This window comes from Spinacia oleracea, chromosome 5 (assembly GCF_020520425.1).
Source record: "Spinacia oleracea cultivar Varoflay chromosome 5, BTI_SOV_V1, whole genome shotgun sequence".
NCBI classification, from domain to species: Eukaryota; Viridiplantae; Streptophyta; class Magnoliopsida; order Caryophyllales; family Amaranthaceae; genus Spinacia; species Spinacia oleracea.
The window spans coordinates 39,227,849-39,246,291 of record NC_079491.1 but is presented as its reverse complement, the minus strand read 5'-3'; the positions used below and the strand labels follow the sequence as shown (position 1 = coordinate 39,246,291).

Here is an 18,443-nt window from a genome sequence, read left to right as displayed (position 1 = left end):
GATATATATTCTTACTTATTGTGTATTGTGGGATCATACGGTAAGTGAGAGTACTAATTACTAACATAGAAACTATGTTTAATTGTTATAGATCACTAATCATGTCTGGCATACAAGGAAATAGAATAGGGAGCAACTCTAACCCTATTATTCTAAGCGATGATGAAAATGAAATGGATTACGAGTCTGACATTAACAGTTACACCAGCCGTGAACTTGTTCTGCGTCGAGTTTTAAGAGCAGGAGAACCCGATAGTGATGATGAAGCCCTTCGTGAATTTGATCGTGCTAGAGGGCAAACTAGGGTCGATATTTATCAAGCTGTTTTGAGACCTGAAAGCGATTCGGAGCCTGAGTTTGAGCATGAATTCGGGTTTGAGTTCGAACAAGAATTTGAGTTTGAGTTCGAACATGAATTAGAGGTTGAACCTGAGTTTGAGTTTGAGCCCGAACATGAACCTGAACCTGAGCCTGAGCCAGAGGAAGCTAATCATCAATTTCAAGGTCTACGAAGATCCTCTAGGCCAAGAAAAGAAGCTTATTATTTTGATATGGATGACGATGATGAACTTAAATATGAGCTATTCACCCTAGAAGGTTATAGCGAGTCAAAGGACAAGTCTGATGATGTTTCCCTTTAGCTTTGCTTACATATTTAGTTGTGTGTGAGAAAAATGTTGGTCAATCCGCCCAACCATAGTTTATGTTTATATCGTAGAACCTTTTTACTTTATTTTGAGAACAGGTGTGTGTTAATATTTAGGATTGTTATTGACATTCTTCTGAGGAATAAAAGCTAGATGATTGACTATCTAAAAGATCAGAGTTTTACGGGCACGCAAGGGGAATGTTTTCTTTTTTTATTCTAACTTATTATTCGTGATGATTGAAGTCATTCCTTGTCTCTCAGTTGAATGTTTTGCATGATTGTTCATTTCGTGTGCATTTTGAATGTTAATGTGATATTGCATTGCTAGAGGATAATGTAAGTAAAGTTTTGAACCTGAATTAGAGCATATAAATTTCAGGTCGCGCTCTAGGATGGCCAATAATAGTGACCTAGCTGCTGCTATTCGCCTCTTGGCGGAAAAACTAACCCAGGAAAGAACTGAGCGTCCCGATTCTGCAGGGGACATGTTTGAAAGGCTTGCGAAAGTTAAGCCACCATACTTTAAGGGGCAGGCAGACCCCACCTTCCTTGAAAACTGGATCAGGGAATTTGAGAAACTATTTGGGGCGGTAAACTGTCCTGAGCATATGAAAGTAGGCCAAGCTGTCCTCTACCTGAAAGATGAGGCCGACCTTTGGTGGAGGGAAAATGGGACTAGACTAAGCGCTGCTGAGGGATTCAATTGGGATTCTTTTATTGTTGCTTTGAGGGGAAAGTTTTATCCTCCTTTTATGAGGAAGCAGAAAGCCCAGGAATTTATCAACCTTAGGATGGGGAATATGACCATTGCTGAATACTACAGTAAGTTTATAGCCTTGTCGAGGTTTGCACCTGAGGTGGTAGCTACCGAGGAACTAAAAGCTCAGAGGTTTGAGCAAGGGTTAACCGATGAGATCCAACTGGGATTAGGCGGGGAAACCTTTACGTCCTTAGACATTGTTTATGGGAGAGCTGCTCATATCTATGGCCTTCAGACCAGGAGAGACAAAAAGAATATTGTTGTTGGGGATAAAAGGAAAGAGTTTAATGCTGGGGGAAGTCAGGGGAACTTCAAAAGGAATAGAAATGGGAATGGTAATGGTAATGGTAATGGTAATGGTAAATTCCAGGGAAGAAACAACCAGGGGAATAACTATAACAACAGAAACCAAACTGACAGAGTGTACCACTGCAAGAGGTGCAACAACAACCACCCTGGGAAGGATTGTAAGGGGGAATTGGTAATTTGCAACTATTGTCATAAGAAGGGACATAGGGAGTTTGAGTGCTTCACAAAGCAGAAGAGAGAGCAGAATGGTAGTGGGAGTAGTAACCAAGGGAAACCAGGTTTTGACCATTCGGGAAACCAAAGTTCGAAGCATGCTGGGGCACCAAACAACCAGGGAAACCAAAACAAACCTGCCAATGGAAACAACAATAACATCAAGGCTCCCGGAAAGCTGTTCGTAATGAGTAGAAATGAAGCTGAACGTTCTGCAGACGTAGTTTCGGGTACTTTCTCTATCAACTCCTTACCTGTTAAAACATTGTTTGATTCAGGGGCAACATATTCTTTTATTTCGACCTCTATTGTTAAAAATTTGAAGTTAGTAGATTTTGAGGCAATTGATTTACCTGTTAGTATGCCTAATGGTGCAACAATAAGGTGTACGAAATTATTTAAGAACTTGCCTTTGAAGATAAAAGATTGCACTTTTCCATCTAATTTGATAGAATTTAGTTTGGGGGACCTAGATGTGATTCTGGGGATGGATTGGCTAAGCTTATACAAGGCCAGGATAGATTGCGAGATTCAGAAAGTAAGCCTAAAGAACCCTACTGGGAAATCAATATCATATAGACGTTTTGGGAAGTCTGGGAACTTTGGGGTGATCTCCGCATTACAAGTGAGGAAACTGGTAAATAAAGGGTGTGAACTATTTTTCTGTAGCGTCCAAGATGTAAGTAAGAAAGTCGGGGTAAAGATAGAGGATGTCCCAATCGTAAGAGAATTTGTAGATGTATTTCCGGATGAGATTCCGGGTATGCCACCGGCTAGAACCCTTGAATTTACCATAGAGTTAAATCCCGGAACCGCACCTATATCCAAAGCACCTTATAGGATGGCACCCCCAGAAATGAGTGAGTTAAAGACACAATTGCAGGACTTGTTCGACAAGGGGTACATTAGGCCTAGTGCATCACCGTGGGGAGCTCCAGTATTGTTCGTCAAAAAGAAAGATGGGAGTATGCGGCTATGTATTGATTATAGGGAGTTGAACAACGTAACAATCAAAAACAAATATCCTTTGCCTAGGATAGATGACCTGTTTGACCAGTTGAGCGGGGCAAGTGTATTCTCAAAGATTGATTTGCGTTCGGGATATCACCAATTGAGGGTAGCTGAAAAAGACATTCCTAAGACTGCATTTAGGACTCGTTATGGTCATTACGAGTTTACAGTAATGCCTTTTGGGTTAACCAATGCACCCGCCATCTTTATGGATCTGATGAATAGGATTTTCCATGAGTTCCTAGATAAGTTTGTGGTGGTATTCATTGATGATATTCTGATCTATTCGAGGAGTGAAAAGGAACACGATGATCATTTGAGGGTTATCTTGGAGACGCTTAGGAAGAACCAGTTGTATGCAAAGTTCTCTAAGTGTGAATTCCGCCTGGAAAAGGTAGCATTTTTGGGACATTATGTGTCAAAGGAAGGAGTCTCTGTGGATCCTGCCAAGATTCAAGCTGTGAGTGAGTGGCCTACTCCGAAGAATGTGTCTGATATTCGGAGTTTCTTAGGTCTAGCTGGGTATTATAGGAGATTTGTGAGAGATTTCTCAAAGATAGCAAGACCCATGACCAACTTGATGAAGAAAGAATCAAAATTTGAGTGGAGCGAAAAATGTGAGGAAGCCTTCCAAATTCTCAAAGAGCGTTTAACCTCAGCACCTGTTTTAACCTTGCCTGATGGGAATGAAGGGTTTGAGGTATATAGTGATGCGTCGAAGAATGGGTTGGGGTGTGTATTACAGCAAAATGGGAAGGTGATTGCGTATGCGTCGCGTCAATTAAAACCATATGAGGCTAATTACCCTACCCACGATCTAGAGCTAGCTGCGATTGTTTTCGCTTTGAAAATTTGGAGACATTACCTCTATGGGGCAACATGTAAGATCTTCACAGACCACAAAAGCCTAAAATACATTTTCACCCAGAAAGATCTGAACATGAGACAAAGAAGATGGTTAGAGTTGATCAAGGACTACGATTTGAACATCCAGTACCATGAGGGGAAAGCAAACGTAGTCGCCGATGCATTGAGTAGAAAATCTAGCCATAGTATGAATGTCTTGGTAGTGCCTGAAGAGTTGTGTCGAGACATGCAGAGACTTAGCCTGGAAATAGTAAACCCTGGGGAAACCAAAGCAAAACTGAGCGCATTATCATTGGGGTTGCCTATATTCGAGGAGATTAGAGAAAGTCAAGCTGGGGATGAGTGCCTAGAGAGAATCAAAGAAAAGATGGGTCAAGGGAAAGAAGTGGATTTCAAGATTCATGAAGATGGTAGTTTGAGGTTCAAAGGGAGATGGTGCGTACCACAAAAGTGTGAAGAACTCAAGAGACGTCTTATGGACGAGGGGCATAATACTCCATATTCTGTGCACCCTGGGGGTGACAAGTTGTACAAAGACCTGAAGCAAATCTATTGGTGGCCTAATATGAAACGGGAAGTTGCCGAGTTTGTGTCTAGATGCCTAACCTGTCAGAAAGTCAAAATAGACCACAAAAGACCCATGGGGAAAGTTCAACCTTTAGAAGTGCCTGGATGGAAGTGGGATTCCATTTCGATGGATTTTGTTACTGCCTTGCCTAGATCAAAGAACGGAAATGATACCATTTGGGTGATTGTGGATCGTCTAACAAAATCAGCCGTGTTTATTCCGATTAAAGAGACTTGGAAAAAGAAACAGCTTGCAAGGACATACATTAAGCATGTAGTGAGGTTGCATGGGGTCCCAACCGATATTATCTCAGACCGTGATTCAAGATTCCTCTCGAAATTTTGGCAAAAGGTCCAGTTGAACCTTGGGACAACTTTGAAAATGAGCACTGCTTTCCACCCTGCAACCGATGGTCAGACTGAGAGAACTAACCAGACTATGGAAGATATGTTGAGGGCTTGTGCGATTGACTTTAAGGGTAGTTGGGAAGACCATCTAGACTTGATCGAATTTTCATACAACAATAGCTACCATGCAAGCATTAAGATGGCACCTTTTGAGGCACTATATGGGAGAAAGTGTAGAAGTCCCACCTGCTGGAATGATTTCAGTGAGAATATAGTCTTGGGAACGGAATTCATTGAGGAGACTGTCAGGAATGTAAAAATGATTCAGGCTAGAATTCAAGCTGCCCAGGATAGGCAAAAGAGTTATGCGGATTTGAAAAGAAGAGATGACGAATTTGCAGTAGGTGATAAAGTGTTCTTGAAAGTATCACCAACCAAGGGTGTGATGAGATTTGGGAAAAAGGGCAAGCTAAGTGCCAAGTATGTAGGCCCATATGAGATTCTGCAACGAATAGGGAAAGTAGCATACAAGTTAGCCTTGCCAATGGAGTTCGAAAAGATGCACGACGTATTTCACATTTCCCAACTAAAGCGCTATATCCCTGATGAGCGTCATATCTTAGAGCCTGAGAGAATTCAGATTGATAGTAGCCTCACATACGAAGAAAAGCCTGTGAAAATCCTTGACAGAAAAGTGCGTAGTACACGCAATAAGGACGTCAGCATAGTGAAAGTGCTTTGGTCGAACCACGAGTATGAAGAGGCAACGTGGGAAGCCGAAGCTGAAATGAAGATCAAGTATCCAGAGTTATTTTCTAAGGTGAGTTACGAGGGCGTAACTCGTTTTCTTTAAGGGGGGTAGAATGCGATAGAAATTCGCGCTTTTTACCTATTTTTATGATATTTTATGCATTTCATGCTTATTTTAGCAACCTTTACATGTTGATGCAAGTAAATAGATTCTCCACATAAGAAAATTGTGTTCTTGGGTATTGCAAGTAACTCTTAGCCGGCAAAAGAGTGCACATAGGTGGCACAAGTACTCCTCTAGTAAGAATAAGTTAAAAACTTTTGGGGAAAATGTGGGAAATTTCGTGTCAAGTTTCGGGACGAAACTTCTTTTAAGAGGGGTAGATTGTAATCCCCCGTAAATTTATAAATTTTATTAATATATTTTAACGTATATTATTTATATTTAAATAGAATTTATGAACTTTAGTAATAAATATATAATTAACGTATATTTATTTATTACATTTTAATATTTTCAACGATTTACGAAATCGAAAATGATTTTAGAATTTTAAGTTAAAACGAATTTGAATTATGAAATTCCGTTCGATTGAAATTAGGAAACAATCCTAAGCAGTGTTGAATTCAAATTCTAAAACTAAATACTAATCCTAGCCCAATTAGATTCCTAGCCCATAAAATATCTAAGCCCCAACTAACCCCAAAAGTTTACTCACTATTGTTTTCTCTCTCCTCTCAAACCCTCATGAAGTCTCACGTATTGCTCTCTCCTTTCACGTGAAACTCTCAAAGCACACAAACTCACAAACCCTCTCATCCCTCTCCAGCCACCGCACCAGCCGCCGCACCAGCTGCCGCGCCACCGTCGCCCTTCGACGTCCGGTACTCTCCTCCTCCCTCTTCTCGTTAGTTTTCCTTTTGTTCTTCTTGTTTTTCGCTCCTCCTCACCACGTTTTGCTTGGTCGTCGGTCCAGCACCACCACCCGCAGCACCGCTTGCACCGCCGCTGCGGCCCTGCCCAGTCGATCTCCCTCCTTCCTCCTTCCTTGGCTCGCACGAGATTGCAGCCACCTTCAACGTTCCTGCTTCTTGCTTGCTCAATCACCCGCGACCACCAACACTAATCGCGCCGCCCAGTCGCGTCGCCGCCCAGCCTGCGCCACCGCTGTCGTGCCCCTGCTCGCCGGCAGTCTCTCCCCTCCTCTCCTTTTGGTTATTTCTTAAACCCTAAGTTATTTAAATATTTTGATTTAAGTTTATTGATTTTAATTTAAGTTTCTTGAATTAAATTATTAATCTTTATAGTTAAATTACAATTTTCAGATTTGATATTGATATTGTAAATTAATTAATTTCAGTTTTGGTTGATTAATATGTAAGTTAGGGTTTTAAATTAGTTTAGTGATTTAATTCGTGTTTATTGAATATAAATTACAAGTTATTATGATTAAAGTATATTTTCAGATTTCATATTATGTTTAAGTAACAAATTTAATTTCCAGATTTATTAATTTGGTTAAATAAGTATTTTAAACTATTAAAGCATGAATTTTTAAGGTTTTATTATGTTTAAAATCATAATAGAATGATTATACCTATTAAAGTTATTATTTTTTTTATGATCTTAAGGATGTTGAATATATTTTGAGCAAGTTTTGAATTATTTAATATTGCTGGAAAATTAGAAAGGAACGTTTGTTGGAGTTTATGATAATTAGGGATCGTTAGGGAATTAATCACTATTCTAGGAAGTTAATTAATTAAGTTTCGATATTGGGGAATGTTCTAAATATGTTTAGGATACATTTAGAATGCTTTATTATGGTTACCAATGATTAGAAATTGATTGGTATTACTTATTGGTTGTTTTAGGCGGAGAATTCTCTCTAGGCGACTTTTGAAAGTGTTAAGGTGGCCTATCAGTTTGTTTACACAAGGTACGTACATACCTGTGTGCCTGGAATGTGTGCTAATTGTTGAAACCATGTTGAATCTTGTTGTTGAACTTGGTTATGTTAATATTATTGTGGAACTTGGTGATGTTGATATTATGGACGAACTGGGTTATATTGAATGTGCATGTTTAATACTGTTGGACAAACTTATTGAACTTATTTTGCACTATAAGAACTGTGACATGTTAGTATGGATGTTTGATACAAACATGTTGGTTGGGAACACTAGATTATTCTATATGATTGGGTTGGATCAATTGGTTGTTGTTCCCTTTCTATCTTTTCACTACTTTATAAGGGCGGAGGACCTTGTTTAGTAGGTTGAAACTTTATGCCCATATACAGGGTTGCTCATGGTTAAAGGAAAGGTTGGGTTAAGTTGGAATGAGTCTTGATTGATGCTTTTATGATCACTTACTTAATTCCAAGATAAAAACAGTTGTGAACAAATGTGAATTGTCTGGCTTATGTAATGGTCGAGTCATAACGGAATCCCAATTTGTAAATCATGTAAAGTGAAACTGAATAGCAATAGCTTTAGACTGTGCACGTCTGAAGTGACGGACAAACAGGAGTTGGGGTTCATGGTGGTAGCCCATGGCCTTTTCTGGGACCGGATTGATCACCGTGTCCTATTTTTATTTAAACGTTCCTCGATATCGCAGGTCACTGAGGTCACGGAGTCGCGCCCGTACCTCGTCTTCCTTAGTGAAGACTTCTGGATGGTCAACTCGGTCCATTGTCTATTTCAACTAAAATAATGTTATGGTTATTAAGCCTAGCTTAGTCTAGTCAAGTATAATCGTCAATTTATTATGTTTTGTCTGTCCTTACTTATACTTAGTAGTATCATGTTAGGGTTGTTGGTTTGATAGTATCATGCTAGGATTGTTGTTGTTTTAGTATGTAGTACTCAGCCTTGCTGATTACGTGCTTTGTTTGTGTGTGTTGATCATGGCTATGCCTTATTGATCCTGTGATGACCCATCTTTGGTGAGCAGTCTCTAAGGATCAATAAGCGTTGCCCATCTACAGGTTTGAAGATGATGCATCATTGGGATCGGGATTAGAGAGCTTGTAGTTCTATTTGTTTAGTTAAGTGATTCAATTTGTTAACTTGGATTTGAAACTTGTCGTACTATTCGTATTTCCTTATTTTCGTTTATTGGTTTTTGGGATTAAACCTGTAATCAATTACTTATAAACCTCAAATTAGTTTTATGTTTTCCGCTGCAAAATTCTGAATAAGCCGTTACGTTTTCACACGGGCGATAATGCCTTGATAATTCTCTATATTTTATATTAAAAGGTTATTTTAGAAAAGAGAGAATTGTCGGGGTGTTACATATAATGCAATCATTCACATCATCAAAAATAATTTACAACTTGGAGTTCATTAGAGGTGATCATTATTCACAACATGATCAAAAAACGAATTTAAAAACAATTCAGAACGTGTATAATATGTACATAGAACATTGGGTTACAAATTCAGAACATTTATAGCGATTATTCAGAACGTTAACAAATTAGACACAATAATAAGAAAACTCACTTGATTCCGTCAATGATGAGGACGAACTATGATGAAATTCTGATGCCATTGCTCGAAAGAATACTGATCTGTAAATCAAAAACATGAAACACATACATGATTGAATACAAATTTGAACACATAAATTAAAAACAAAATTCAAAGGAACAAATAGATAATCAAAAATCTAAAATATATAACAAATACAAATCAAAAATCAAAATAAAAAACAAATCAGAAAATAAAAAACAAAACAAAAACAACTCACCAAATATGAGTGCAATTCGGCAATTCAAATTATAAAAGAAGCTCACGAAATTCAGCAAATAAACAATTCGATAATCAACAATTAATAATTTCAATTCAATACTAATAGAATTGGAATCGATAATCAAAACTAGGTCAGAAATTGGAAAATTATCAAGCAAAATACACAAATCAAAATTGCGAAAATTGATAAAAAAATACCTTGAAATAATCAAGTAGATGAATGTATTCGAGAATTGAATTGAATTCTGAAGCGAATTTGGAGACGAATTGGACCTTGATTAAGGTGCTCTAATGGCGGCAGCAACATCAAAGAGAAAGGCGAGAAAACAGAGAGAGAAAGCAGAGATTAGAGAGAGAAACTAATTACGTGAAAACTGAATTTTATGGGCTGATTATACTTAAAAGAATTTACCAAATTGCCATTAATAATCCTTCATTTCAGGCTGTTAGATTAGAGATGATTCAAGGGTTAAGATCTATTCTCACATAGGATGTGTTCTCACATAAAGGAGGTGTTCTCATATGAGCCCTCCTCTATATATATATATATATATATATATATATAGATTTAGATTTAGGTTCACATGAGAACCATCTTAAGGTGAGAACCTCTCTTGTGGTGAGAACTATAATTTTGACCGTTCATTATTTATATCTTAGATCGTTAATATTTTTATCCACCTCACGAGTGTTTATAGAATTAAAAAAATTTATTTTTATCCTCTTTGTCCGACCCTCTGAATCGAGGTTGCAGTCTCGATCGTATTTCCTGAAAATCTTGAGCTCACCGAATCCAAAAATCACATGTGATTGCTTGGGGTATGTTTGCAATCAGAACACCAAACAATTAAAACTCGTAATTACCTGCTAATCAATTCTCCAAGCAATCAAACCTCATAATTGCCCGGGGTATGCGATTCTTAGTTTCTTGGCCGGCATCGATTAGCGACTAATATAATAATTAAATCAATACTGGGAGTTGAATCAATTTAGGCAACTACAAATTCGTTATGAGAGATAACAAAGGGAAGAGAGATAAAGAAGATGATGGGTTTTTATGTGCATATTAGTGATCAGTTAGTTTAGTTTATGTTGTTTTTTTTGAGGGGTTCATGTGCTACTTTAGTGATCGGTAAATGCAAATTGTTTACAGTAGAGAACTTTGTTTGAAGCTTGAGGCTCGGTTGTTGATCATAATGCTGATTGGATTCAGAATTTAAACTGAATATGCATATGTTTTGAACTATATATGCATATTTTTAGAACTAAATATGCATATTTTTTGAACTATATTTGAATATTATTTGTCTCAAATATAATGTGCGTAACTTTTTTAAGTGTTCCAGGAAATTAAAATTTATATTCACATATTTTTTTTACGAAAATTTATCTTAAAAAATATGCACACATAGTTCGAAAACTACGCATATATAGTTCGAATAATATGCACAGAGGTTCTCACCGTAAGAGTAGTTCTCACCCTAAGACAGTTCTCACAGGAACCTCACCCTATATATATATATAATTAAAACTCATTACTGTAATATTTATAAAAATATAACTCTAAAACATAACTCGTTCTCTCTCCTCTCGATTCATTACCCTCCTCTTTCCCTTGAATCCCTTCCCACCTCAACAACGGAAAAATGTAGATGATAATTAAGCCAATTAAGTTTTTTGTTTCCGCGAGACTCCTCCTAACGATGATAACAAAGAAATTGGTGATGATGAATTGCTTCTCCTTTCCTCCTTTTGTTTAGTTAACTAAGATGAATTGATGATGAATTGGTGATGATGAATTGATGATGAATGGGTGATGATGAATGGGTGATGATGAATTGATGATGAATTTCTTCTCCTACTATCCACGAATCAATCCAGCCTTGTGATTCATGAAATAAGTATGATTCTCTACTTCAATTTTTATAATTTTTTCTTTCAAATTCTAGGTTTTGGGATTTTATTCCATAATTGATTACGGAGTACTAAAAGTCTCAAGTTTACTGAGTTTCTCTCATTCAATAGGTTCTTTATTGTTTAATTTAAGATTGAGCTATTTTAGAAATTGTGATTTATTAAGTCGAAAAAAATGAAAGTGTAGTTATTTTTTCCCAATAATACTGCTTGTAAAACTAATGCTGGTGCAAAATTATATTATTTTTTACATCAGGTATTGGAACTTAGTAATATACAAGAGTTGGGGGGATTCTGCACCATCCCCTTTCAAATTGGATAGAGAATACAAGTTTCCATCCCCTTTCATCTGAAGCCAAGCAAACCAGGTTTTCAATTACCTTTGCTGTTGCTTTTTCCTTTCAATATTTCACTTCAGTACTCTGTACCCCTCCGGGCCTCCTACGGAGTCCTACCCCTCAAAAAGAAATTATATTTTTTCCATCATGTACTGCGAAAATGTTGATTGGAATTTGGAAAGGATGAATGATTATTTACATAAAGTAATTTAATGTTTGAAGTCAAACTATATGAATTGTCCTATTTGGGTAAGGTAATGATAATTAACATACTTAGTGTTTGCATTGTTGATTTGGTGTTGTACCTGCTGAAAGAAAACTCTTGTTTATACAGGTTGCTTTAGCAAACTCTTATCATGTCTAGTTTTAATGATCAACATGTCTGATTTTGGGAGTCTGGTATTGGAAATTAGTAAGATACAAGAGTTGAGTTGAAAACTAATAATTTGTGATGGGCGAACACTATAGTCTTGTTCTTGCTTGCTTTTAATAATATGTCCTATAGTATATAAGGGCCGGTTCTCATGAGAACCCCTCTTAATGCTGGATTTAACATGACTAACATTTACTCTAGCTAGTTGTAAAACTGCATTATACAATTGAAGAATCATATATTTATGTTCGCAATGGATAACTGGTACTAAGCTGTTTGCAGTAACTGGTACTAAGCTGTTTGTAGTGGTTAACTGATACTGCAAGTTAGGATAATAGTCGGTTGTTTCTCTTTAAATTAAATCCCATTCTCACGATATTGTGTGGACTGTGTAGACTATGGAGATCAAGAATATTTTCTGAAAATCCTAACTGCTCTGCATTCTGATATTCTGAAATATGTGATGGGTGAAAACTGAAGTCTTGTTCTTGCTTGCTTTCAATAATCTGTAGTTGGAGTTGTGCTAAAACCTATTAGCTCAAATGGTAGAGCACTATGCATATGATATGCATAGGGGACGTGGGTTCGATTCCTACATAGGTTGTCTTTAAAACTTATAGTATGCGAGTATGCCATTTCAAGGACCATTCCTAAGATGATATTACCTTATTGATTTTAGTATGCAGGCCAGATACTAATTGCTTGTGCCAGTGTTGTCTCCTCATGAATCATGATTGGTATGATTGATCTAGAAATTAGTATCCCCTGAATTGATCTGAAGCAGTATACCCATATTAACATCATTATTAATGATTTTTAGTTTGATCCAATAGTCACATTATCTGACCGTGCAACAAGGAGAATATTGCCTTAAGACACTCTTCTGCATAAGCCATATTCAGACTTTTTTAAGTACATCAACTGCTCACAAGACACAATTGAGTTTGATACCAAACCGTGACCCTAAAACGATGATGCATAATACATACTTCAGCTTATTGCTGTAACAAGTAGTCAAGCAACGAGAACTAGCACAAAATTCGCCCTATTATCCAATGAAAAAAAACAACAGCAGATGGTAAAAAATAAACGGTTGCATCAACACCACATCAAAAGCAGCACCATCTCCATCACCACCACATCAACATCTGCAATACCACCACCACCAGCAGCAGCAAAACCACATCAAAAGCAGCAACAACACCATCACCACCACCACCACCAGCAGCAGCTAGAGCCAAAGTAGTAACCACAGACAACATACAACAACAGAGCACCCTAGGAAAACAAAGGAATTAGTAAGACAAAACAAAAACTAAATTTAAATTACATATTAAACAGAAAGAAGGGTACCTGGTTAAATAGAGAGCTTTGCAGGGCAATTTCGGCTATCATGGTATGCCAAATGACCACAACTTTTACAATGTCTCTGTTTCTTTTCTTGCTGTTCCATTGCCTTCTCTTTTCCCCCCTTCATACGTTTACCAGATCCTTTGGTATTCGATTGTTTTGGTGGAAGAATCTCAACTTCTTTCGGTGCACTTGATCCGATAAAAGATTCCAACTCTTGTGTCTTGCTCTCAGTGGGATTACTCTCGAACTCTTTTAATTGTTTTGATACATTTTGTAATTCATTTGAGATAAGAGTTAGTTTTTCAGGGTCTCTTCCTGCCAAATTCATGCAGTTCATGAATTCCAACCAATTATTAGAAATGAGCTTATCCTCATTATCTCTTTTGGAACAACCTTCCAAAAGGTTACTAGACACGTTAAAAATTGACTTGCTTGCTGCCATCTTGGTCCATCTGTTCAAGATATAGTAACCTGGAACTTCAGACAAACCTTTTCCCTTCAGAATGCATAATATATGTCGGCATGGAATGCCTTCACATTGAAACATTTTGCACGAACAGCGTGCCACGTGACTAAGAGAGTTATATACAACCTCACGCATCTTCCCATTTTTTCTAGCATGATTAGATATTGTTATAACTAGTCCCTCTTCTGTCTCTTTCTTGTCCTCAACTTCACAATCCATACAAGCAAGCCACAACTGCTCTTGAAACTTGTAAAAGTTAGTGAAAGTATAGACTTGACTTGCATGTCTCTCCAAATCCCTATTTGTTTTTAGTTCAGGAATTAAAGAAAAGTTATCATTGTCAGACATTGATTGAGAATGTCTCTGTGATTCTACAGCACTCTCAAACCGCATCCAGAACTCCACTAGACTCAAATGCGGATTTGTGAAACTACAAAAAAAAAACTATTTTCACTTTCAGACCTCGACGTCGTCCGTAATACAGCTCCTAAGAAAACATCTCTGAAATAAGCTGGTATCCACAAGTTCCTAATTGAAAACATCTGAGAAAGCCAGTCATTATTTTGTAACTCAAATTCATTGATAACTGATTTCCAAGATGATTCAAATTCCTCCTTTGTCTCTGAATTATACACACAAGACTTAAATTGGTTCATAAAATCTTCATTACTACTCAAAGTGCTTCCCACCTTTTCTGAAAGTTTTCTCATTATATGCCATATGCAAAACCTATGAGTAGACGTGTCAAAAATATTTTTGATGGCTACTTTCATTGCAGGATCTTGATCAGTAATGATGCAAACAGGTTTATGACCCTCCATTGCATCTAAGAACTTTTCAAATAACCACGAAAAAAATTCAGCTTTCTCATCCCCAAAAATGCTGCTCCAAATGTAATATAAAGTCTGTGATTATCAAGACCAGTAAATGAAGCAAAGATCATCTTATATCTGTTAGTGTCATAAGTAGTATCAAATGACAAAACATCTCCATATAATGCATAATTTTTTCTAGAAATGCCATCTGCCCAAAACACATGTCTCAATTGGCGCGTGGCCTTGTTTATCTCATATGCAAAATAGAATGAAGGATCAATTTTTTGTTTTCTCTTGAAGTTCTCAATAAACATGTCAACATCATAATCTTTAATATGAAGGCTCAAATCTCTTTGGAAGTTTTTCAAATCTTGCTTACTACATCCAACATTTTGATACCCACCCACTTGTTCCTTTATGTAACGATGCGCTCTACTTGCACCAACATTGGCACGAGCAAATGCCTTATACAAGCATCTATGGACATTAGTAATTCCCCTGTTTGATTTTAGCATGTGGCACTTTCTAGGAGTTGCAAGTAAATGGGTATGACCTTCGTGAAATTTGTATACTACATATTTACCTTCTGGCGTCCTTTTAAAACCAACCAGAGCCTCACACCCTTCCCTACTCAATTTCACATTTCTTACTTTTTGCTTACCTGCGTATTTAGCTTCTCTAAATCCCTCTTTTGCACATACACACGTTTTATACTTCAATAACCCAGTTTTTTTATCCTTTTTGCTAGATGATTTACGTACACTAAAACCGACCTGATGAGCATATTTTTTGTAGAATTTCTCACATTCCTCCAGGTTGTCAAACTCCATCCCTTCTTTTGGTTTCAAATCATCTTCACATACAGGAACCCACTCCTTAATTACACTCATAGGACTTCTGCATTTGTTAGGCGTCTCATTTTCTCCTCCTTGACGTTCAACGCGCTCTTCATTTTCAAATTGTAGTTGGTCATGGTTAGGCTCATATTTGTCTTCTTCTTGTTGAATCTCATTCATATTAGAACCTTCAAAAATAATATATAAATTTGAGAAATATGCATAAATACAATTTGGCTATGCAGAAAAATTATTTTATTGACAAAATTTTCGTCCAAAATGGTTAAACTGTTTATTATAAGAATTTGGATTACTTGTTAAAATATCATAGCAATATTAGGTTAGGTTTACAAACATAATAAACACCACAAAATAATCATCATTCATAATGTCGTTCATATTACGGTGTAAACTAGAAGATTAATTCATCATAAAAAAAAGTATTTCATATGTTTACGTACATCGTTGTGGGAAAACTATATAATGGTGTTATCGGAAAAAACGATTATACCTTCGGATAAGCGATGGTTTGTTGTATTTGATTGCTCCACAACAAAGAAGACGATGATGATCGGTATTTTGTATTGTACTTTGTTTTCCTAATTTGATGATTATCACGAGAATCGTGAATGATAGTAACTCGTGAGTGATAAAGAAACAAGATTGCCAAAGCAAATTGATCGACACTTTTTTTTTTAGTTATACGTTAGAGGCAGCTTAATTAATGAGCGTTAATCGTGGCCGTCAATTAAAATCTAAGGGTTGAGAGCGAGAGTTCTCATTAAAAGAGCGGTTCTCATTATAAGAAGGGTTCTCATGAGAACCGGCCCCTATATATATATATATATATATATATATATATATATATATATATATATATATATATATATATATATATATATATAGAGGTTCACATGAGAACCATCTTAGGGTGAGAACCACTCTTATAGTGAGAACTCTAATCTTGACCGTTCATTATTTATATCTTGATCGTTAATTTGTTTTTATCCACCTCACGTGTGTTTGCCAAAAAGAAATAGAAAACTTTCCTTAATTTATCCTCTTCCTCCGACACACTGTATTAGACATTTAGACGCCATTGAAACTGTAAATTTCGAACTCCGAAATACTTCTAATTTAAACGCCATGGAAGCAAATTTGAAGCTAGCATTAAACCTGCCAATTATGTTCTTCTGATAATTGTCCTCAAATTGTTCCATCACCATCGACTACGACGTATTTATAATTCACGAAGTCCTGATTCGACCAAAGCTAAGATATACGGAGTATAATTATACTAGAGAACTAATCCCTAGTAATCTGCAGTACTAAGCAATTAATATCCTGATAGAAACTCACATTGGAGGACATTAAAAATCTAGCATTCATACTTTGATTAGATGGGGTCATGGAGATGACGATTGTGGTTTGTGATTAATTGTTTGCTTTTTGGTGGTTTTTCGACGTAATATATCCGACGTAATCTAATATTATCTAATTGCTTTACATATGGCTCTAAATTTCAAAAGAAAACTTGCAGGGGAGGAAAAAAATCCACCAAACTCAACATTTTTTTTTGCGCATATTTTTTCAACTGAATATGCATATTTTCTGAACTGTATATGCATAATTCCTGAACTGTATGTACATGCATATTTTTATGACTCGTATATAATGTGTATATTTATTAAACTTTTCCAGAAAATCAAAAATTATATTTCCCTAAAAATGGTGTAAATTTAGCTTAAAAAATATGCATATATGGTTTAAAAAATATGCACATATAATTCGAAAAATAAGCACAAAGGTTCTCATGATAAGAGAAGTTCTCACCATAAGATGGTTCTCACAAGAACCTCACCCTATATATATATATATATATATATATATATATATATATATATATATATATATATATATATATATATATATATATATATATATATATATATATATATATATATATATATATATATATATATATATATATATATAGGGAAGAGATCCTGTGAAAATAGGTCCCTATGTGAGTATACGGATTAGATTCAATCTAATGGGTAGGATTAAATGTGAGCAAACCCATCCACCCTCCCCATTAAAAGCCACGTCTCTATCACTAAACCCCACCCACTTTCTCTCTCTAAAACCTTTCCTCTTCTTTCTCTCTCCCGTTCGAGACTCTCTCTGTTCTCCCTCACGATTTTCTCTCTCCTCTCGCGAAAACCGCCATCGCAGCTCCAAAAACGGCCGATCAACGTCCTTCGCTGCCGGTGTATTGCAGATTTAAGGTAAATTCGAGTTCAATTGTTCTACATTTCTTCTCTCCTTCTACAATTTTTTCTAATTTTAACCTAATTTTTCAATTGAAGATGACTGGAGTACGAAACCAATACGAACGACGAAGGTAAGCGAATTTGTAACCTAATTTCGAACTTCGTTCGTAGTATATATACATTAATTGAAGATAATTTTTGTTAAATTTCGATTTTCAGCAAACACAAACACGACAAACAAGCAACAAATCCAGTCGATACTGAAGAGTAAGAATTCAGTGCTTTAATTGTAGCAAATTTTATTTATTAATTCCGTAATTTTTGTATTTCGTAATTTTCGGAATTATTTTTGTAATTTTTAGTCTGCGAATTTTTGTATGTTTCTAGCGATGTTGATATTTTTTATTAATTTTTATTAACATCATCCTATATTATTCTGAATTTTTTTAATGAATTTTCAGTATTTTTTAAAAGAAATTATTTTGTAAATTTTTGAATTATTTTGAGAATTGAGAATTTTAAGATATTTTCAACATTTTTTGATATTTTTGATTTGAAATTTTAAACAGAAGGAATAAGAATGAACGCGCCAAAGAAACGGAGCCAGTTGTCCCGCAATCACTTCTGAACGACATCATGAACAATTTAGAGTAATACTTTATACTCTCAATACTTTAGAACATGAAGGTTAAGAATGTAGAACATCATAGATCATTGTGTAGAACATCATAGAAATTGGGTGCTTCTTGTTCTAGTTGAAGCTATATCATGTTTGTTTGATGATAATATTGAGTAATACTGTTATTCTATATATGTTGTTGTCTCATGGGGCTTGCTGA

General features: G+C 36.1%; 2 protein-coding genes and 1 long non-coding RNA gene across 4 annotated transcripts; 1 reads left to right on the top strand and 2 right to left on the bottom strand.

Annotated features, from left to right (window-relative positions):
* Positions 1 to 12,536: 12,536 nt before the first annotated feature.
* LOC130461453 (protein FAR1-RELATED SEQUENCE 5-like) lies at positions 12,537 to 14,501 on the bottom strand. The gene is made up of 5 exons (XM_056829566.1): positions 14,135 to 14,501; positions 13,284 to 14,084; positions 13,019 to 13,092; positions 12,851 to 12,906; positions 12,537 to 12,636 (listed from the first exon to the last, which is right to left on the bottom strand). Exons 1-5 carry the CDS (start codon positions 14,499 to 14,501, stop codon positions 12,537 to 12,539), a joined length of 1,398 nt encoding a protein of 465 aa, XP_056685544.1.
* On the bottom strand, positions 12,642 to 16,153 carry LOC130462067 (protein FAR1-RELATED SEQUENCE 5-like). Of its 2 annotated transcripts, XR_008922199.1 has the most exons (3): positions 15,843 to 16,153; positions 13,215 to 15,519; positions 12,643 to 13,139 (listed from the first exon to the last, which is right to left on the bottom strand). XR_008922199.1 is itself a non-coding variant. In XM_056830423.1 (2 exons), exon 2 carries the CDS (start codon positions 15,509 to 15,511, stop codon positions 14,507 to 14,509), a length of 1,005 nt encoding a protein of 334 aa, XP_056686401.1. In that variant the 5' UTR covers positions 15,512 to 15,519; positions 15,843 to 16,153; the 3' UTR covers positions 12,642 to 14,506. The 2 variants fall into 2 exon arrangements, 1 of the variants encoding a protein (XP_056686401.1); XM_056830423.1 differs by having other exon boundaries at positions 12,642 to 15,519.
* A 1,682-nt stretch (positions 16,154 to 17,835) lies between these two features.
* LOC130462104 (uncharacterized) lies at positions 17,836 to 18,415 on the top strand. Its single transcript, XR_008922240.1, has 2 exons — positions 17,836 to 17,871; positions 18,174 to 18,415. It is a non-coding gene; the product is annotated as an uncharacterized lncRNA (long non-coding RNA).
* The last annotated feature ends 28 nt before the right edge of the window (positions 18,416 to 18,443 follow it).